Source organism: Doryrhamphus excisus, chromosome 1 (genome assembly GCF_030265055.1).
Source record: "Doryrhamphus excisus isolate RoL2022-K1 chromosome 1, RoL_Dexc_1.0, whole genome shotgun sequence".
In the NCBI taxonomy this organism is placed as follows: Eukaryota; Metazoa; Chordata; class Actinopteri; order Syngnathiformes; family Syngnathidae; genus Doryrhamphus; species Doryrhamphus excisus.
This window is the reverse complement of record NC_080466.1, coordinates 42,866,265-42,888,759: the sequence shown is the minus strand read 5'-3', so window position 1 is coordinate 42,888,759 and position 22,495 is coordinate 42,866,265. Positions and strand designations below refer to the sequence as shown.

Here is a 22,495-nt window from a genome sequence, read left to right as displayed (position 1 = left end):
GTCATCCAGGAGAGACTCTGGTAGGAGACTTCGGGGGAAGACCCAGAGATTATGTCTCCAGGGAACATCTCCAGGTCTGCCGGGAGGAGCTGGACAAAGTAGCCGGCGTGAGGCTGCTGCTCCTCGGACAAATGGTCTTAGATGGATGCATGGATGGATGAGTGACAAACGTGTATCCAAGTCAAGGTTTGCATCCTGCTTCAGGTGCTTTCCCTTAAAAAAGCCACAAACCGTTTCTCCCTCACCTACAAAGCTCTATTAGATATTTAACATCCATTCATAATGGGACCCCATGTGACTCTAATGCATTGTAAATGTAATTTTATACCGCAGGTACGTCCAACCAATCTGTGGTAAGAACTGAACCAGGAGGCAAAAAACCCCAAAAGACTACAACAATTCCTGCCTTTTTATTGTCAACTTCCTACGGCAAAGTACTAAACCGCACTGACATGCGTAACTTCACATCCAAACTTTGTGATCTTTAAAAAGGAACAAGGGGAAGCTTTGTTTCTTAACTTTTGTGTTCTTCCCGTTCCATTGCTTTTATTACTAGGAAGTGACAATTCTCTGTGAAGCGGTCAAGAGACTGACGAATCTTTAGGACGGGGCTGGTACAACAATGTCCCAGGGGCCACATGTGGAAGAGCAACTCGATTATTATTCACATCACTTTTAATTATAAAAGCATTACAAAGTCATAGTTTTGACAGTAAATGCGATAATTACACGATTAAAAATTAAGTTTTAGCCGCGTAGGCAGCAGAGCAAGGCACTGATGCAAACTGCTTTGTTTGGACAGTACAGTTTGATGCTTGTGCTCCTCCCACTCCAAACCCTCTCAGGTAACTTGACTGTGATTGGTCGGTTTTTATTACTTTGTTTCCTTTGTGTATACTTGTCACATTTTCCATCTGCTAGCTAGTAAACATAGAGAATATATTCATACATCCATTTATACATACACCCACTGGTCGAAAAAAATATATATATATTTTTGGTCACACGATATATACAATAATCTAAAATAAATATGCAAAAGACAAGCAGCCCAAGTCAAGTCAATATATGAAAAGGTTTCATCAATCACATTGAATGAATATTTGCAATAAAAGTGACACGTCAATTCGTTCCAGCTCCACTCTCGATTCGTCATTGTTTACTTGCGACAAGAGAAGCTAAATAAGCTAAATAAATGTCACACTGTACACGAAGATGTGCGCATCACAGATTTATTGTACTGTACTGGACGTAAGTGTCGTTATCTACAGATGAAATCCACTAATTAAACGTATCATAGTCGCAGATATGATCATACGGGTTGTCACATTGTATGTAATATGCATTTATCAGTTTATCAGCGTTATGGAAATTAAGAGTAATGACTGAGGAGGTCAGTGCACAACAAGTTTGTTAATGACAATAAATTGATTGAGCAAATGTGTGTGTGTACTGTTGTATTATTACAACATTTAAGCTAAAATACAGGAAATGTATGGAAAAGGGTGGATGTGTAAAGTTGTTGTCTTAGTTTATATGAATGATTTATTCATTATTCTGACCATAAACATTTTCCACCTCCTGACCCGTGAATTTAGTTATTAAATTCACCTTTATATTCATATTTTATGTACTGTTTGTAGCTTCTTGCATCATTCCCAAGTATTTCTTAATCATATGAGAAGAACCTGCAAGGGTCCTTCCCTGTATGTCTGCTAATACTCACTTTGAGCAGCAGAGGGCATTAAACTCGCCGCATATAAGACGTCCCGACTACAATCACTATAAGATCATTTGTCAGTCAAGTTGAAGATTAAAAATGAGATTAACGTGATTAAAAAAAATAACAAGGATTCTGTTAATTTGACACCCTTAGTAATAAACCGAGCGGATGAAGGGAGCTTTTGCTGCATTTCAATGAGATGTGATACAACGTGGACAGCAACGGAGAAGCACTTCAGGCACTCAAACCGTGTTAAATATCGCCGTAAATTCATTCATTAGAAGCATGTCCGCTTTTGCAATGAAAAGCCCTTTTCCAGCAGTCCAATTTCCACAGACATTCCACCATCACTGTCCTTTCAGTTCCTCTTTGGTATGCCTTTTTGTCTCTGCAGTTGGGCAGCCACTTCCACATTGGTGGGAGGCTGGTGGGAGGAGAAGGTTGGGTGAGGTGGAGACAAATACTGCATTTAGTTACTCAATGCCACTTTCCCAAATGCATTAGACTGACTAAAGAAAACCAATTTGTTGGTGTGAACACATCTAACTTTTGGAGTCGATCGGAGGCAGTAAGTTCATGACTTAGATGAGTTGTCCACAAAACTCTTCTCTCAAAGGCGGAGCAAATGAGGGACGTTGGGTGGTCATAAAGAGACTTGACGGACAACTGCATCATTAAAATGGTAATTTCGCGTAAAAGGTCAATATTCAAAAACAAGGTACACATTGGACATACCCAATATCTGCTTGCTGTGGGGCAGCCATACTCAGTAATGCATCACGATGATGTCGACCAACCCTTCACTGATCACCAATCAGAGGCCTGATCACTGACGTGTCCTTGTTTTCCAGGTCAAGATCACAAAGGGATGGAGTGGAAGTGGGGATAGCATGTCTCAGAGTCTATCCCACAGACCCCCCTATGGTGAGTTTATCACCGTTTGTATTCCTCATGGTAACTGGCACCATACACCAGTATTACATAGTATATACACATACTAGTCCTCCAGACCAGCATAGACCAGCTACCAACATGATTGGCATATATTGTGTTTTCATGCTGGGATGCTTGGTCTGACCAGCATTCGGTGTGTTTTTGTGCTGGTCCTCCAGACCAGCATAGACTAGCTACCAACATGACTGGCATATATTGTGTTTTTGTTCTGGTAGCCGGTCTGGAGACCAGCATACCAGTACGATTGGCATACCAACATGATTGGCATATGTTGTGTTTTTGTTCTGGTAGCTGGTCTTTAGACCAGTTATGTTGTGTTTTCATGCTTGGATGCTTGGTCTAACTAGCATTCGTTGTGTTTTTGTGCCGGAGGACCAGCATAGACCAGCTACCAACGTGACTGGCATATATTGTGTTTTCGCGCTGGCATGCTGGTCCCCCAGACCAGCATAGACCAGCTACCAACATGTCTGGCATATATTGCGTTTTCGCGCTGGTACGCTGGTCCTCCAGACCAGCATAGACCAGCTACCAACATATCTGGCATATATTGTGTTTTTGTTCTGGTAGCTGGTCTGGAGACCAGCATACCAGTACGATTGGCATACCAACATGATTGGCATATGTTGTGTTTTTGTTCTGGTAGCTGGTCTGTAGACCAGTTATGTTGCGTTTTCATGCTTGGATGCTTGGTCTAACTAGCATTCGTTGTGTTTTTGTGCCGGAGGACCAGCATAGACCAGCTACCAACATGGTCCTCTCGACCAGCATAGACCAGCATAGACCAGCTACCAACGTGACTGGCATATATTGTGTTTTCGCGCTGGTATGCTGGTCCTCCAGACCAGCATAGACCAGCTACCAACATGATTGGCATATGTTGTGTTTTTGTTCTGGTAGCTGGTCTTTAGACCAGTTATGTTGTGTTTTCATGCTTGGATGCTCGGTCTAACTAGCATTCGTTGTGTTTTTGTGCCGGAGGACCAGCATAGACCAGCTACCAACATGGTCCTCTAGACCAGCATAGACCAGCTACCAACGTGACTGGCATATATTGTGTTTTCGCGCTGGTCTATGCTGGTCCTCCAGACCAGCACAGACCAGCTACCAACATGATTGGTATATGTGTTTTTGTTCTGGTAGCTGGTCTAGAGACCAGCTATGTTGTGTTTTCATGCTGGGATGCTTGGTCTTACTCGCATTCGTTGTGTTTTTGTGCTGGTCCTCCAGACCAGCATAGACCAGCTACCAGCTTATGTTATGTTTTCATGCTGGGATGCTTGGTCTGATCAGCATGTGTTGTGCTTTCGACCAACTACCAACATGGTCCTCCAGACCACTATAGACCAGCTACCAACATGACATATATTGTGTTTTCGTGCTGGTAGCTGGTCTGGAGACCAGCTATGTTGTGTTTTCATGCTGGGATTCTTGGTCTGACCAGCATTCGTTGTGTTTTCGTGCTGGTATGCTGGTCCTCCAGACCATCATAGACCAGCTACCAACATGACTGGCATATGTTGTGTTTTCGTGCTGGTAGCTGGTCTGGAGACCAGCTATGTTGTGTTTTCATGCTGGGATTCTTGGCCTGACCAGCATTCGTTGTGTTTTCGTGCTGGTATGCTGGTCTACGCCGGTCATGCTAGCGGGTTCATTGCTTGCTGGTCCTTGCTTTGATAGGCTCTGCTAAATTGATTTAGCGCTAGCGAGTTATTCCAGGTCATCAGCTAGGTTGCACATTTTGGATTTCACAGTGGATATATTGAGAGCAGACCAACATAATTGTTTGGCTCTACCGCATTACAAAGTATTTCAGCATCAAGATGAAATCCTACCACATTCTGACGTGGCACGTGAGCATCTGGTCACACGGGCCTGCATGTTGGTACCGCACAGAAAGGATTATTACATTGATGTGCCACGTTCTTGTGGAAAGGATGAAATTTATTTTATAAGGTTTTTCCAAGAACTGATTCTGGGTTATTTGATGTTTTTTTTTTTCATTGTTTTTCCCCAACTGTTGTTGCTTTGGTCAGTAGGAGTATGCAAGTGAAAACATTTCCAGCCATTCCTGTCCTTGGACAGGTATGGTTTGTCCCAAAATCCATCTAGTCAAGTTTTAAGGTTTGAAAAGTGTCGATTGACGGCATAGAAGGGTTGAATAAAGTTATGATTTAGATGTGAACAGATACGTTCTTATCTGCATTGGAATCCCGTATTGCTGTGTTTGACATTTTCTAGTTCAAGGTGTAAAATGAGGCCCGTTTTTTTTTATGTATTTCTGTAATCCCTCGTTTATCGCGATTGGTTTTGGCTTGAGACCCGTGATAAGTGAATCACCGTGAAGTAGGATTCTTTCCTTAGAAATCAAACTAGCTAGAGCATAGAAAACATGTTTACGATCTTCTAAATGCTGTTTTTAATATTATACCCTCCAGACAGGTAATAGTATCCATGTAATCACCTTTACGAATATATTAGCCACAATAGTACACATAATAAGAGCAAATAAGCCATCGAAGACAAAAATAAACTGTTGTGCTGTGAGGTTGGGGGTTACAACCGTAGCCCACTTTGTTATTCAGGATTTAATTAGGGATTATTGTGCATATTGTAAGATCATTAAAACCTGACCAGGTTCCCTCACTCTGTATATATAAATATATATAAATATAAATACACTCTCAAATGGATATTCATACAGAGTCCAACATAAGCCACACCAAAGGAAAACACAAAACGCTGCCCGGAAAAAGGACTCACACGAGTAAGGAAGTAAAAGCGCTGCTGAAAAAAAACAAGCAGGTAAGCTAAGCTAATACTGTAGCACAAAAAAACACAGCACTTCCCTGGAGATAACCAATCAGGGAAAAGATATTCACTGTAACAAGCAATACTAATGGCCAGAAACATTAGTTATGGAACAATCTGGCACCGAGCAAATCTCTCTGCCAGGCTTAAGAAGGGAGGACGACGTAATCGCAGAGCAGCCAAAACCAAAACGCAAGATTTAACCTCCAGGAAACCAACCAGGAAACGACGCATGTTAGGTTAATTGGAGACTCTGAGTTGTAGGCCAAAGTCACCTTGGGTAGGTTCCAGCCCACCAGGACAATTGCATAGAAAATGGATGAATAAATAAAGATTGAGGTGTTGAATTGAACATTATATAGTATATAGTACATAGTATATAGTATATATTATATAGTATATAAACACAGTGACTCTACATTCTGTATATCTGCATCATCACAGATAGTATGGGCACAGCATCACATGATTTGTGTAGTACTTTTCATACAAATACATTTTCCTTTTAGCCATTTAGTAAAACTTTTCCATAGTCACACAAGACCTTTAATATCAGTCATAATCTGAGAACATTACGTTCTCTATAAAAGCTATAAAAGGTGGTAAGAAAGGATCTTATCTTCATGGACGCCTGGAGTCATTTCATTTTGGCAAACACAAGGAGACATTTTGAAATAATCTAGCTGTGTGTTATAAGGGACAAAGATATATATATGTATATCTATATATACTGTATATATATTTTCAACATGTCTGCAAGCTGCGGGGCAAAACTGGTTTTGGTTTTAAAGAACTCCATTTCATTTGATGCCCTAGAAAAACCCTAAGTTTGAAATACCAGCTTTAACTCCACATGTAGACATTTGTGGTTCAACGCTGACCTTTTCTTCAAACTCGAGGCATATCCAGTAGAAGAATGACACATTTGTGTACTTTGACTTTTTAATTTTGGTGCTTGCTTGAAACTGAACTAAAATTAAGAGCGCCTTGTGTTCCGATAAAAATCCAATAAACAATACCTAAAGGTCTCAGATGGCTTTTTAGAAGCTAGTTGGAAAGAACGTTTGGGTGAGCTGATGTGTCCATGGAGCTTTGATTGTATATTTGGCAGCCCTCTTTGACACTAAAGGTTAGTGGGGGGAGATGGTCGGGGGTCCTTGAGTTGTTTTAAAGTCTGCACTGAACTCTCTGTGAGCATCATTCAGAGAAATGAACAGGGGGGGGCTACAAGACAGAAGTTCCACCAGAGGGCATTAAGGCATTCCCAGGCCAGCTGTGAGAATCATCCCTCCAGCCTGTCCTAGGTCTGCATGCCCGGAACACCTCATGAGGCATCTGGGAAGCCTCCGGACGAGATCTCCTTTCAATTTGAAGGAACAGCAGATCGACTCCGAGATCTTTGTCCAGCCAACCTACGGAGAAAACTCATTTCGGTCTTTTGCGTCTGGGATTGTGTTCTTTCGGTCAAAACTCAAAGTTGGTGGGAATATCGAGAGGCTGCTAATTTGAGAGCGTTGCTTCCGGTTCTCGTCGCTTGTGATATTTGGACTCCTCCACTTCGGGCAAGACCTCACTCCCAAACCGGAGGGTGCAATCCTTACGACTGACTGAATTTCCGACTGAGAATCATGGCCTCTGACTTGGATGTGCTGAGTTTCATCCAAGAGGCCTCAACCCCTCAGCTGCAGACCGCCCCAGCAAACGCCGAAGGTCACAACGTGATGAGTTCATCAGGACCACATCATCTGCAAATAAACAAGACAAGATCCGAAGACCCCCAAACCGGACTCCTTCAGTGTGTTGGTTGTGCCAAGAAATTCTGTCCCTGAAAATTATAGACAGACTAAGGCAGGTAGGGCAGCCTTGGTGGAGGCCAAGGTTGAGCCAGAACAGGATCGACTTCCTGCTGGCAAAGCGAACCAAGCACCGAATCGAACGTCGGAGTGTGCCAACAAATCCCGTACTCTTAGAGCACCCCTCACTGGACACGACCAAGTACAGGGTTTGAATGGGGTCACATGAAGACCAGTTGGCCAAACTCCCATGTACTTTCCAGTACCCTAGTCCAGTTTTCCGCCACCGGGACGAAAACCACATTGCAGTTCCTGAAGCCGAGATTGGACAAACGGTCAAATCTGGTCTCCAGCACCATGTGATGAAGAGAGACACAAGCTGGGGTTCCAACAGAGATCTGGACCCTTGAACAACCGTGACGCGGACATGCTAACCACATGCTAACCACTTGCTTACCATGTAGCCATTAATTTAGGCGTCTATGGCGTTTTTAATGTTGATGTAACCTGGTGTTAAGATTCGAGGATAATAAACGAGAATAACTCTCACGGAAATATTGATCAAATGTTTGCTTTCTTTCAAGTAATTACAGGAAGGAGCCAATGGGGTTAAACGCTATTGTTAGTCTCTTGAACAAGTGCAAATTCACACACGGATCGTACTGAGGGGGATGTGTTGTTTTTTTGTTTGTTTTTTTTCTCGGAAAAGGATATTACTTTCTTGCTAATCTTAACCTCTAGCCTGGAGCTAAGGAGCAAAGACACCTCTTTGTCCCATGCTCCTCCTCTTAATGGAGTGGTTTGTTCCTGGGATATCTGTGATAGCGTTGTTCAGAATGGCGGCAAAGTGCACTTGACAAGTTTGGAAACAGCCAGCCGATAAACTGATCAGACAAATGTTTAGTTTAGGTATTAAAAAACGATGTTAAAAAGGCTAGCGACTGTTCATTAGAAGAAGCAACAGTGATATTTACACAATTACCTCGAATGCAACACTCTGAATTTGTTGACATGTTGACTTAAAATGGCTTTTTACCCAGCCTGTCACTCCAGTCTGTCAATCAAACTACAGTAGAACCTCTAAGTCTTTGTCCAACAAGCAGTTATGATCTTCTGTATAAAGATATGAAGGAATGATGGATACTTTCTCTTTCATCTATGCATTGAACACGTGCAATAGCATCTGCACACTCTGTTTACAAAAACAGCAGATTTTGACACTATAGCACATACATATACTCAACGGCAGTTTTTCATAGTATATTACGGCCTAGTACTAGTCCAAATATATGCATGTTGAAGCAAATTCTTTGGATTTTTGTCCTAAATTAAGAATTTTCAGCATAAAAATTGAAAAAAACTGAGTTAAAATACAAAAACAAAATGGGAAAAGCATTGAAATTGTGATATGTAGTATTCCACAATGGTCACAAGGTGGCAGTAAGATTAAGATTAAGATTAAGATATGCCTTTATTCGTCCCTCAGTGGGGAAATTTGTATTGCACAGCAGCAAGAGTACAGAATCAGTTAAGCAGTACAAAATACACAATATAGAAAAATAAACAATATAAACGACTCAAGTATTAACAAAAATCAACAGTTTTCCCAGAGTTATATACAATACAGTATGTAGATAATACATAAAGTAATGCTACTTTATGTTACACTGATAAGACAACAGCCACTGCAGGAAGTACTATACAGAAACGGAAGTAAAAAAAAAAAAAAGTAACTTTTCCACTGCTAATGTGTGCGTTTATATTGTGTCTCATTTCCTCGATTATATTAATTAATGCAATGAATATAATAATAATAATAATAGAAGTGTAAAGGCGACTGTGGGGTGCTGGTTCACGCCTCGACGGCTTTAATGATGTTAAAAACATATTTAGAATATTGTAAACAGGTTCTCTAGGGTCTAATTATGAACATTTTTTAATTTTTTAATATTTTAATTTTTTAATTTTTATTTTTAAATTAGAGTCCTACTACGCAGACAGATTATCTTTTTTATTCTTTCTTTGCTTCTTTGATATAAAATTTTATTGCACTTAACACCCTGCCCTCCGGGACTAAAGATGGAAATTAGCCACTTGCTATAATCTGGCATATTTACATGCAAATGTAAATATGTACTGTCCCGAAAAAAAAAAAAAATCTTAATCTTAAAAAGTTGAACCCAGTATTTTGCTGTCTGGTCTCCAATTTCCGTTATTTTTTCCCATAAGAATAAAAGAATAATAATAATAACCCTATACTTATATATAAATAAATAGCCTATTTATGGAATTCTGTATAAAACCTACCAACTTTTTTTTTTTTTTTTGGGGGGGGGGGTATTGCCACATAGCAAAATAGAGAAAAAGTGAATTTTGACATATTTCCTTTCCAAAATATGTGAATGCTACTGTACCATTTGGAAAACTGGAACATGGAACATTTGTGGGTTTCATGGAAATTAGTGGTATCGTTTCTCCATAATGCCGTAATAACATAATAACACACCAGCAATGGGAATATCACCGCTTACACTCTACGGCCACCTACAGAAGGATTCTACATTTCATTTGTAGTAGTAAGTACTAAGTATTGAGTAGCGAGTAGTAAGTCAACAAGTACACAAGTAAAGCTTTGATTGTCTACCTTCTCTATTTTTGTAGTACCATAAAATCAAATATGATTTATTGAGCCCATTCTGGTTTATGATATATGAGCGTATGCTAGAAGCACAGCTTCTGACACCAGCCAGGTCCAAACTACAGTAATAGTAATGGTAATGGTTAACTATACCACAAACTATACCACATTATCTACATGCCTTATTTTATCGACTTAGTGTTTTGTTTTCTCCTTGCTGGAAACGACATCTTTCAGTAAATATTTAGCACCCCCCCGCAATAAAACCCTCCCAAAGGGGGCCATTTGCTGTGCAAAGAAGAGGAGTTGTTTAAGGAACAAGAATGGATCCACTTCTTTTCGGGAGTCAAGGAATGATGCCTATCTCTCGGAATGTTATTGGTCCTGAAGGCAAAGTCTAAAACGTAGACCCATGTGCTCTCTTTGACTAGGTAATAAACGTCCGTCTCACAAAGAATCTGTGAGTAAAGCAGTAGAGCTCGGAGGGGATAAATGAAGCATCCTTTGTTAAAAGGTTCCCCCCCCACCCAAAGGTTGGGCTGCCGAAAAAGGCCACACTGCAGACGGAACTTGAAGGAATACTCAGTTATGACTTGACAATGGACGCATTCTCCGTTTTATCAGTCACTGTCCCGCCACAGGGCACTTCCACCGAGTTTGTCGTCGTCTCCACAGATCCCAGTGAGTTTCCAATAATCCCAACAAAGATGTGTGTGTTCCAGGAGCATTAGAGGAGATACCACAGCGGACCTTTTTATCTATTAAGCCCAACGCTGATTCCGATCAGCTGCAGAATGTTCAGATTTCAAATCATTGACGATTACAAATCAGTGGAAGGGATTCGCTTTTAACACTTGACTCAAATAGTCACCGTCAACATAAAGTATATCATCACTATGAGTCATCAATGCTGAGGTTTTATTGACAGAAAAATCATAATTTCAACAAAAACTGCAAAAATATAGGAAACGCTTCCAATAGTTTTAGATTGTATAACCCAGCCGTGTCGGATATTAGCATAAAAACGACATATCGGTTCACTCTGGCTCCACTAGAGCTGTTTATCATTATGAAGTCATAATTCTTCATATCGGCCCGATAATTATCGTGAACCCCCAGTTTTAACAATAAAACTGTACATTTTGGAGCGCCCTTTTATTGTGGCCAACTTTTGTCACACTTGTGCAATAATCATGCTGTCTCATCAGCATCTTGATAAATTATGAATGCTCATTAACACAGAAAAATGTGAGAAAAATAGCTTTGCACATTGAAAATGGTTCAGATAATTAAGATTTACCTTATGAAAAATGTTTGTGTTGAATATACTGTATTTATATAAAATATATATACGTATATATATATTGTAAGGATAAGTGGTATAGAAAAGGAATGAATGAAAATTTGGTTACTGCAATTCTACATTTTATTTACTGAAAAGGTTATTGTTTTTGATGTATATATATTTTCTATATATATTTTTACATTATATATTATGTATATATTATTTTCTTATATATATTTACATTTATTACATTTATTTAAATTTTGTGAATATTTATATTCTTATTCCTTATTTTATTTAAATTTTTTTTCTTATTTTTTAATTTTTTACTTTCTACAAAATGCACCATGGAGTTGTACTCAAATTTCGTTGCATGCAATATAATGATAATAAAGGTGATTCTGATTCTGAATGACATACATAGATACGATCTATTGTGTTTTTTCTCTCTTTTTCCCCTCACATGTGTGCATTACCTTTATTTATTTCTTTTGTGTTGTTGTTTTTTGTTGTGTGAGCTAAGAGCTAACAAGGATACTTTTGGCATCTGTTATCCAAAATGATGCTGCAGTGGCTGGGCATTATGTGTTTTATGAAAACGGAATTTTGATGTTTCCATGCCATCTTGCTGGCAACTGAAACAAATAAAAAGTCAAATCAAGTGGACATTTCAGAAAATTGTCCTACAGATGTGTCATTGTAATTTCCAAGTTGTTTTTGAAATGCATCTTCTGTGAATGTTCGTTTGTTTGGGCTTTGCTTGATTTGTTGTCTGACATGTTATTTTTGTTTGTTTCACTTGTCGCATTTCCCCCCTCGGGACACTTGGGCTGTGTTTTTTGGGACCATGGACAATTGTTTCCCCAATTTAAGTCTATAAAAAGCTTTGGCACAAATGTAACATGAAAGCCCCTTGAACGCTGCTATAAATAATATAGCAGATGATGTCAAACACTCAATCACAAAGAATGATGCCATCGGCCCGACAAAGTTGTTTCTGATAAAATCAATATCGATGTTTCATGCACCCGTAAGCTTGAAAAATATAGTCCGCTTTCAAAATAAGCCTCTTATAAATAAATAACACTAATAAGTAATTATATTTATGAAATAAAAATGTTCAAAAAGATTAAAAAAGTGGTGTTTCTCTTTAAACGCAACACAAGTTGACGTTTGGTCAGTTTGTACGGCAGCACCAACACTCTGTTGTGTTCCTGACGATCAGAACAACCGATGGTTTATACTTGATGAGCAGAACTAAAGAATAAATGTTAGCTGGCCTTAAGCAAGCTTTGGCCCGCAGACCATGGGCCAAACGGGATAAGGACTTCTTTGTCCGCTGAAAGTGGTGACGTCAAACGGCTTCCATAAAGACATAAATTCATAGTTGAACACAAACAACACAACAGTGGGAGGATGCTTTTCCGTGTCCTCCTCCATTTCTTAACTTGCATAACTAATGAGCCGAAATCCTTGCTAAATTGGCAGGAAAGGCCGACGACTTCCACATTGGCTCATGCAGTCGCGACACCATAAAAGGATTACACACTTTATGTAGCCGCTGTCTGCTTTGTCATATTTCCGCTCAAATATCATGTTGGAGATGCTTGAGTACAGTCACTATCAGGTGAGATGGATACAATTATATACATATATATATACATATTTGGGTTTTTGTGGCCATTATTTGGTGTCATCATTACAGTTAATTCACTATAGGCAATTTGTATTAGTAACTTTATTATTATTTTTCACACTTCATACTAGTTGTGCTTATTTTACAGATACGATTGGCTTTACGTTATCATCATTACTCGTCTTTGCTACTAGTGAGAAATACTTGGTGGCCATTTTGACTGAAATGACCAGAAAAAGTTTCTTTCCCGTAAAAAATGGCTGCCTACTTGGGTTGTACTTTAAAAATGGTGTCACCATCGAGCAATTTCAAAGTTGTAAATGTACAACGGTGTTTGATGCCATGCACATCATGGCGGCCCGGTGGTTCGCGCGTCGGCCGATTGGGGCGTGTGCATGTTCTTCCCGTGTTGGCGAGGGTTTGACACAAAGATGGATGAATGAATGAACAGAGGGATCAATGAGTATAGTCTTCGGATCATTACAGGTCATGTGACGTAAGCGTCAAGCTTTGTAGATGTTCTATGTGATTGCTGATCTTGAATCTTGGTCTTCATTTCGTACTTATGTTTTTTAAGTATTTTATATTATACTTTTTTATACTTTTATTTGTTTTTATTTTATTTATTTTTTATTTTTTATACTATTTTTATACTATTTTAATACTATTTTTTATACTATTTTTATACTTTTTTATACTATTTTTATACTATTTTTATACTATTTTTATACTATTTTAATACTATTTTTATACTATTTTTTATACTTTTTTATACTATTTTTATACTATTTTTTATACTATTTTAATACTATTTTTTATACTATTTTTATACTTTTTTATACTATTTTTATACTATTTTTATACTATTTTAATACTATTTTTTATACTATTTTATACTTTTTTATACTATTTTTATACTATTTTTTATACTATTTTTATACTATTTTTATACTATTTTAATACTATTTTTTATACTATTTTATACTTTTTTATACTATTTTTATACTATTTTTTATACTATTTTTATACTATTTTTATACTATTTTAATACTATTTTTTATACGCCCAATGTATAGAAGTTTCATGACTTCTGTGATCTTCCTGGACTCCAAAATGTGTTCTTCCTCGTGTAGGTGCCGTCCCACCTGGAAAATCCCAGCAAGTACCACATCCAGCAGAACCAAAGGCAGCAGATGAGACAGTATCTGTCCACCACCCTGGGCGGCCAGGGTAAAGCTGGCACCCAGTGCCCCAGTCAGCCGCCCGAACACGGCATGCCAGCCGGGCCCGGCAGCAGCGCCCCCAACAGTCCCATGGCTCATCTGACCCTCACCTCTAACTGTGAGAAAGAGGTACGCGTAACAAAGGTCATTATTTCATTCCATTTGAGTGACTTGATTGTACTTCTCAGTGTGTACTGTTTTAATAGTAACATGATTTCTTCTGTATTATTATGCAGATGGATGATGTTATTGATGATATCATTAGCTTGGAGTCCAGTTACAATGAAGATGTTCTTGGACTTATGGATCAAGGACTGCAAATTAACAATACAGTAATACTTTTTAATGCTTTTTAATTAAAAAGGCAAATCTTAAATACGGAAGACACTAAATATATTATTATGTACTTTGTTTATTTTCCCAAAGCTTCCCGTGTCCGGTAACCTTCTGGATGTTTACGGCAACCAAGGACTTCCACTTCCGGGCTTGGCCATCAGCAACTCCTGTCCACCCAACATTAAAAGGGAATACACAGGTAAAAGACCGGAAAACTGCAAAAAATTCCATATCTGGGCATTATTGAAACCAATCATCATATCACTTACTACTATACTATACGCTTGTTATTGAAAAACATTTAGAAATAACAACATGATTCTCGTCCAGTGTTGATATTATTGATATTGTGTGCAATTTGGACGTGCACAAGATGCTATTAAGTCAATCATTTGCCAAATAATTACTCCAGCTCCCGGCATGAAGCAAGTACTGGGCAAACCTGGACCCTGTGGCCCGTATGAAACCTATCAAAGGTCCGATGGCTTCCCAGTAGGTAAGCAACGAAACCCAAATTGTAAAATCTGTTTCCAAGTTTGGATGTAGAGACTGTGAGGGGTATTTTGTGTCGGACTAAATCGCACACAATATGATGATGGAGCGCACGTGTTGATCCGGGGCGTATGCACGCCATTTTAGTTCCGCCTCCTCCTCTAATCTTCAGAGTCAGTTTTTGTTTTGTGTGATAACGAAGCATGACAAGACGTAGTCCAGTATCTTGATATTGTAGACCATGTGTAGTGCCAAGCTTGTGTAAAACGCACGTGGAATTGATTCCCTTTACAGTCATCCCTCGTTTATAGCGGTTCATTGTTTTCAGACCCGACCATGTTGAATTTATACAATATAGAGTTTAAAGTTCATTGAATGTATTTTTGTAGTTTGAAACCAGTTTCAGACTTTCTAAATGCAGTTTTCAACATAATTAGAGCCCCGTAGACATGAAATAAGATGTTTCACACTACTTTTAGTCATTGTTTACAACACATAATAATAATAATAATAATAATAATAATAATAATAATAATAATAATAATAATAATAATAATAATAATAATAATAATAATAATAATAATAATAATAATAATAATAATAATAATAATAATAATAATAATAATAATAATAACAATAACAACAATAACAACAATAACAACAACAACAATAATAATAATAATAATAATAATAATAATAATAATAATAATAATAATAATAATAATAATAATAATAATAATAATAATAATAATAATAATAATAATACATTTTATTTGTATAGTGCTTTTCAAAATACTCAAAGACACTTTACAGAAAAATGGAGTTGAATAAAAACAAGTAAACAGAGTAAAAGATACGTTAAAATACAACATCGCTCATTGCAACCCTTATGCTGCACGGACCCGAGACGGTCGCTAGCTGGCAAATTAGCAAGCTAACTAGTAAACCTCAAATTTATTTCTTCTCAACTTGACAAGACACAAACTACCACTTCCACACTGGTAGGGAGAACTTTTTTTTTCCACGTTTTGTGTTATTACTGCCGCCTAGTGGCATACTACATATCAATTGTATTTCAATATGTTTTGACAAATAATACACCATAGTCTACACAAAACGGCGCTCATGTATGAATTATTGTATTTTCTGGACTATAAGTCGCTCCGGAGTAGAAGTCGCACAAGGCCAAAAATGCATAATTAGGTAGAAAAAAAACATACATAAGTCGCATTTTTTTTTCCAGTTTTCCAGTTCTAACAATGTTATTGTTCTAACAATGCTAACAATCTAACACAATGGTTATTCAGCTACACAAAAAATAAACATGAACAGAAAAGGTGTCCAGTGTTTATGTGACATAAACAGTTTTTTCATTTATAAGTCGCTCTGGAGTATAAGTCGCAGGAACAGCCAACCTATTGAAAAAAGTGTGACTTATAGTCCGGAAAATACGGTAATTACCAATCAAACTGCGATATTGGGAGGGATGACTGACGAGCTTTTGTGTAGCTTTTTTATGATATTTACATTTTGCCTCGGCTTCACAGAAGCTGAAGTTCGTGCGCTCGCAAAAGAACGCCAGAAGAAAGACAATCACAACCTAAGTGAGTCTACGTCATTCAACAGACAACACATTGCATGTCAGTGAAGTCTGATATTGTTTCTACAGAATATTTTTTAGTTTTTAATAGCTTTTTTGCAGATGTGCTGCAAAAGTTCTGAGTACTTATATCTTTCATGTGTACTCAATGCAATCATAGTTGAACGAAGACGACGATTCAACATCAACGATCGCATAAAAGAGCTGGGAACCTTGATCCCAAAGTCGAATGATCCGTAAGTATATTTCGGATGTATTTATACTCATTGATGCACGTTCATTCATTCATTCGTTTATCTGTGTGTATGTCTTGATCGGACATAGTCTAGTCCGTTAAAACCTGACTTTAACGACCGTGCTCTTCACATCACCAAGCGTCCTTTAAGTGTAATGGTTTATTTGTTGAGAATGGCCGTGAAGAATCCTGTGTTGTTCCGGTCAGCTGCTCAGCTGACTCTGACTTTAGACCTTTTGTCTCCTGCATACCCCAGAGACATGCGCTGGAATAAGGGCACCATTCTGAAAGCCTCGGTGGACTACATCAGGAAACTCCAAAGGGAGCAGCAGAGGACCAAAGAACTCGAGTGCAGGCAGAGAAAGCTGGAGCATGCCAACCGTCACCTGTTGCTTCGTATCCAGGTGGGTATTCCCACGGAGGATTAACATACTAAAACTTACCTTTAAGTCAATTGACAAAAATGGATAGAATGAGCTTCAATGAAGAGATTTTATATGAAATATACTATTCACTGTTGTGGCGGTTCAACGACCTGTATTGATAGAAAAAACAACAAAACATGAAGAAATGACACCCCCGTTGTACAATATTTACATCACAAAACTGGAATTAAAGCTTAAAATCTGTACTTTCATAGCATTGCAAATCTTTTTATTGCACATAGAACCTTGAAATTTTACCCCCATGATGTAAAAACTGAAATTCTTAATTTAATTCTTAAATTAAGCCTCCAAAATGGTCATTTTGACCAAAAAGCTATTGGGTAGAATGTTTTTTGCTTTTTTTTTTTACAGGAAAACCCGGTTATCTCAACACCCCTCATACTGGCTAACTGACGTCAACATAAGCGGTTGTTGACATAGCTGAAATCGAACCCATTCACTATCACCTGCACATTTATTTGTGATTTTTTCCAGAGACATGAAACATTGATAATAAAGGATTCTTTTTTTAAATATAATAAATATTATTAAATATTAATAATAATAAACATTATATACAGCCCTCATACTGGCTAACTGACATCAACATAAGCGGTTGTTGACATAGCTGAAATCGAACCCATTCACTATCACCTGCACATTTATTTGCGATTTTTGACATTGATAACAAAGGATTGTTTAAAAAAAAATAAAATAATAATAATAAATATTAATAATAATAAATATTATATACACCCCTCATACTGGCTAACTGACGTCAACATAAGCGGTTGTTGACATAGCTGAAATCGAACCCATTCACCATCACCTGCACATTTATTTGTGATTTTTGTGAGACATAAAACGGTGATAATAAAGGATTCTTTTTTTTATATATAATAAATAATAATAAATATTATATACACCCCTCATACTGGCTAACTGACGTCGACATAAGCGGTTGTTGACATAGCTGAAATCGAACCCATTCACCATCACCTGCACATTTATTTGTGATTTTTTTCCAGAGACATAAAACATTGATAACAAAGGATTGTTTAAAAAAAAAATAAAAATAATAAATATTAATAATAATAAATATTATATACACCTCTCATACTGGCTAACTGACGTCGACATCACCTGCACATTTATTTGTGATTTTTTTCCAGAGACATAAAACATTGATAACAAAGGATTGTTTAAAAAAAAAAAATAAATAAATAAATATTAATAATAATAAATATTATATACACCCCTCATACTGGCTAACTGACGTCGACATCACCTGCACATTTATTTGTGATTTTTGACATTGATAACAAAGGATTGTTTAAAAAAAATAAAAATAAATAATAATAAATATTAATAATAATAAATATTATATACACCCCTCATACTGGCTAACTGACGTCGACATAAGCGGTTGTTGACATAGCTGAAATCGAACCCATTCACCATCACCTGCACATTTATTTGTGATTTTTGTGAGACATAAAACGGTGATAATAAAGGATTCTTTTTTTTTAAAATATAATAAATAATAATAAATATTATATACACCCCTCATACTGGCTAACTGACATCAACATAAGCGGTTGTTGACATAGCTGAAATCGAACCCATTCACCATCACCTGCACATTTATTTGTGATTTTTTTTCCAGAGACATAAAACATTGATAACAAAGGATTCTTTAAAAAAAAATAATAATAAATAAATATTAATAATAATAAATCTTACATACACCCCTCATACTGGCTAACTGACATCGACATAAGCGGTTGTTGACATAGCTGAAATCGAACCCATTCACCATCACCTGCACATTTATTTGTGATTTTTTCCAGAGACATAAAACGTTGATAAAAAGGATTTCTTTTTTAAAAAAATATAATAAATATTAATAATAATAAATATTATATACACCCCTCATACTGGCTAACTGACGTCGACATAAGCGGTTGTTGACATAGCTGAAATCAAACCCATTCACCATCACCTGCACATTTATTTGTGATTTTTGTGAGACATAAAATGGTGATAATAAAGGATTCTTTTTTTTTAAAATAATAATAATAATAAATATTATAAAGGATTCTTAAAGCTATAGCAATTTGTTGACATTGTTTTCCTCCATGTGTGCTTTTATGGTATTTTATGGTATTTAGTACTGTGAAAACCCCCCATCGCCACCTCTAAATGGTGCAGTCCGTCTGTAAAACCGCTGGTTCGGCATCCCAAACTGAACTGATAAATGAAAATAACATTTTTCATTGAATTGATTTCCACATACGTAGGAGCTGGAGATCCAGGCTCGCGCTCACGGCCTCACAGAGATGTCCGTCCCGTCGATGTGCACGTCGGAGCTGATGGGCCGCGTCATTAAACAGGAGCCCATGCTCGACGACTGCAACACGGAGCTCTACCATCACACCTCGGCTCCCGACATGTCCCCTCCCACCACGCTGGACCTCAACAACGGCACCATTAGCTTTGACTCGCTTCCCACAGACGCCGGGGACCCGGGGCCGTACGGGAACCCCAGGACCTGTAAAATGAAAGAACTGGTAATGGACAACACACTGGCACCCATTTCCCCGAGCGACCCCTTACTGTCGTCGATGTCGCCCGACGGCTCGGTTAGCGTCCACCACAGCTCCGCCTCCATCTCAAGCGGGGAGGAGAAGGAGCGCGCCGGTTAGTTGCTATAGTGCCTTGCTCACCGATACTTTGTAGCACCTCAGCGATGAGACACACCTTCTCCTGGTGTGTTTACTGACAGGTAGGTTACGCTAGTCAGCACGGCTGGTACATAAAAAACACAAAGAGGTCCGGGTTGGGACTGAGTTTAAACCTCAGCTCAGGCCTTCCAGTGGAGAGTTTGCACCTTGTCCAAGTCCTTGGGTGAGTTCTTTGTTGCTTTTCCTCACAACTGTTAGGAATGGAATATTTTCCTTTCTGTTCTGCGTTCTGCAAGATATACAGAATGTGCTTATCTACAACAGACAAATGACCCCAAGACCTTTTGGTTCACTTGGAACAAAACAAAACACACCCCGGTTCTTTAGAATGAAGCCTTCACACACAAGTAGTTTCATTAGTCGCTCGGCTAAGGATTGGTTGAAACCAGAACAGACCGACACGCCAACAACCAGTTAATGTAACGTTCCTGATCATTGGGATGGTCTTCCCAGCAGGTTTGTGAGGAGAAGTTCACTTTCACTTTACGTGGATCTCGCTCGACTTTGGCTGGTGGGGCCGAGCGTTCTCTAAAACTGCTTGTTTCGACTCCTTTTAATATGAAATTGTAAACATGACCCCATGTACAAGTACATGTGCTTCAAAGCTGTAAATGTTTTTTTTATATGAATATAGAAATGTATTGTACTGTATATTAAAATTGTCATTCATTTTAGCAAGGTCCTACGTTTTGGTTGGAAATCATCATGCATAATGTTCATGCCTTGTGCACACACCATAAACGTACATAAATGTACAATGGAAAATCACCAAGACATAACTACATTTGTTGAAACATAATGGATCGATTGTTGATAGACTGCATCAGGAAAGATGGATAAAAAGCGCCAGCTCATATTTCACATGCATGAATGTTGTTCAAAACAACATTAACAGTAAACCAAACACTTTGCAACATAAGCACAATTAAGCACATTTTACAACATAAGAACTTGAAGCCAGCCTCGGCAATTGCAGCCATATTTCGACTAATGTTGCAGACCCCCGCCTGTTCACCTGGCAACACAAGTAAAGGCCAAGATGATTGTGTCTTACCTCAGTCTGGGGCATGAGTGCTGCCAGCGCTGGGGAGCTGTGGTTCACGTGATCCCCTCGCTTGGGAAATTGGACCGAATGGTAGTTTCTCAACATCAACAACACCTGCAAGATGACGACTGCCTTGCTGAGGAAGCTGAAGAAGAAGATGATGAAGTGGTCGAGCCTGTCTCCAGACCTGAATCCGATGACGGAGCTGCAGGGCATGCTCAGATGGAACCATTCCTGTGATGTCATCATGGAGGGATGGAAAAGTCTACTGCAAAGACATCCTGTGATGATCTGGTCAAATTTTGCACAATTTTTTGCATAATGTTGTGCCTTGAAAAAATAAACTAAAAATGGTCACTAAAATATGGAAAATATGGTCCAGAATAGAAATATGAGCAATCTGATGACAGATTAATTAGTTAACTCAGTTTTCATACATAGAACAGATGGATATTTCAAATGAAAAGCATGTCATGGTTCAACTGAATTTCCCATGTGAAATATAGCTGGAATACTTGGTGTAATTTGTGTTTTCAGCCAGCAGATGGCAGCCTACACTAAGATACGTTTTGGATGTGATGGTCATGATGGAAATAAAGCACTACCCTTCAGTGAATTAAGGGGAATGATCTGGAAGACGTGGGTTCGATTCTCTGTGTGGAGTTTGCATGTTCTCCCCGTGCATGCGTGGGTTTTTTCCGGGTACTCCGGTTTCCTCCCACATTCCAAAAACATGCTAGGTTAAAACTGACTCCAAATTGTCCATAGGTATGAATGTGAGTGTGAATGGTTGTTTGTCTATATGTGCCCTGTGATTGGCTGGCGACCAGTCCAGGGTGGACCCCGCCTCTCGCCAGAAGACAGCTGGGATAGGCTCCAGCATACCTGCGTGGCATAGAAAATGTAAATACATAGAAATGTAAATAATGTAAATAACATTTAATTCCAACTGACCCGTGGTGGAATGAACCATGTGTCATGTATTTTTTAAATATCGTTTTTCATGATTGGGTAAAAAAAAAATCTGATAATGGTGTCGACCGATATCACATTTTTATGCTGATATCAGGTCCAATAATGAATAATTATCATACAACCCTAATAGTAATATATTTTTTTTACACTATTAGAGCCCTCTAGACATGAAATAACACCCCTATAGTCACATCAACACTTGTGTTGCCCAATATAGTAGGCACAATAAAAGAAAATAAGCCATATTTAAGACATAAATTGCTGTAAATGTGTTTTGGTACAAAAGAACTGAGTGGGGGGGGGCATTAATTAACATTAAGATTGCTTACTGTGGGTTTGGGCTGCAACAGTAGCTTGTGTTTGGGATTGTATTTCCTGTTGTGAGAACATTTAAAGCAGGGGGGAGATTAGAGGAGCATTACTGACACCTAGCGGCCAGTGTAGATACTACATTTCCTTTGAATGTATCTTCTGAATGCCTTGTATTGTATTTTATTTAATTTTGCTGTTTTTATGATTGAAAATGCTTAATGTAAACATATGTAAACTGTACTTAAATATGCTGATTTGTTTAATTATG

The 22,495-nt window shown here is 38.1% G+C and overlaps 1 protein-coding gene across 3 annotated transcripts; it reads left to right on the top strand.

Annotated features, from left to right (window-relative positions):
* Positions 1 to 2,573: 2,573 nt before the first annotated feature.
* Positions 2,574 to 20,497, top strand: mitfa (melanocyte inducing transcription factor a). Of its 3 annotated transcripts, none has more exons than XM_058055084.1 (9): positions 2,574 to 2,647; positions 13,974 to 14,207; positions 14,300 to 14,395; positions 14,490 to 14,598; positions 14,812 to 14,895; positions 16,439 to 16,495; positions 16,652 to 16,727; positions 16,983 to 17,130; positions 19,452 to 20,497. In XM_058055084.1, the coding sequence occupies exons 1-9, from the start codon at positions 2,645 to 2,647 to the stop codon at positions 19,854 to 19,856; spliced, it is 1,212 nt and encodes a 403-aa protein (XP_057911067.1). In that variant the 5' UTR covers positions 2,574 to 2,644; the 3' UTR covers positions 19,857 to 20,497. The 3 variants fall into 3 exon arrangements, with proteins under 3 accessions (XP_057911067.1, XP_057910976.1, XP_057910893.1); XM_058054993.1 differs by lacking the exon at positions 2,574 to 2,647 and adding an exon at positions 12,730 to 12,831 and having other exon boundaries at positions 13,974 to 14,192; XM_058054910.1 differs by lacking the exon at positions 2,574 to 2,647 and adding an exon at positions 12,730 to 12,831.
* Positions 20,498 to 22,495: the final 1,998 nt, after the last annotated feature.

Coding starts and splice junctions, on each gene's coding strand:
- mitfa (XM_058054910.1), top strand. CDS start 12,799: ATGTTGGAGATGCTTGAGTACAGTCACTATCAG. Junction 14,896..16,438: donor GTCCGATGGCTTCCCAGTAG/GTAAGCAACGAA, acceptor TCGGCTTCACAG/AAGCTGAAGTTCGTGCGCTC. Junction 16,728..16,982: donor ATCCCAAAGTCGAATGATCC/GTAAGTATATTT, acceptor TGCATACCCCAG/AGACATGCGCTGGAATAAGG.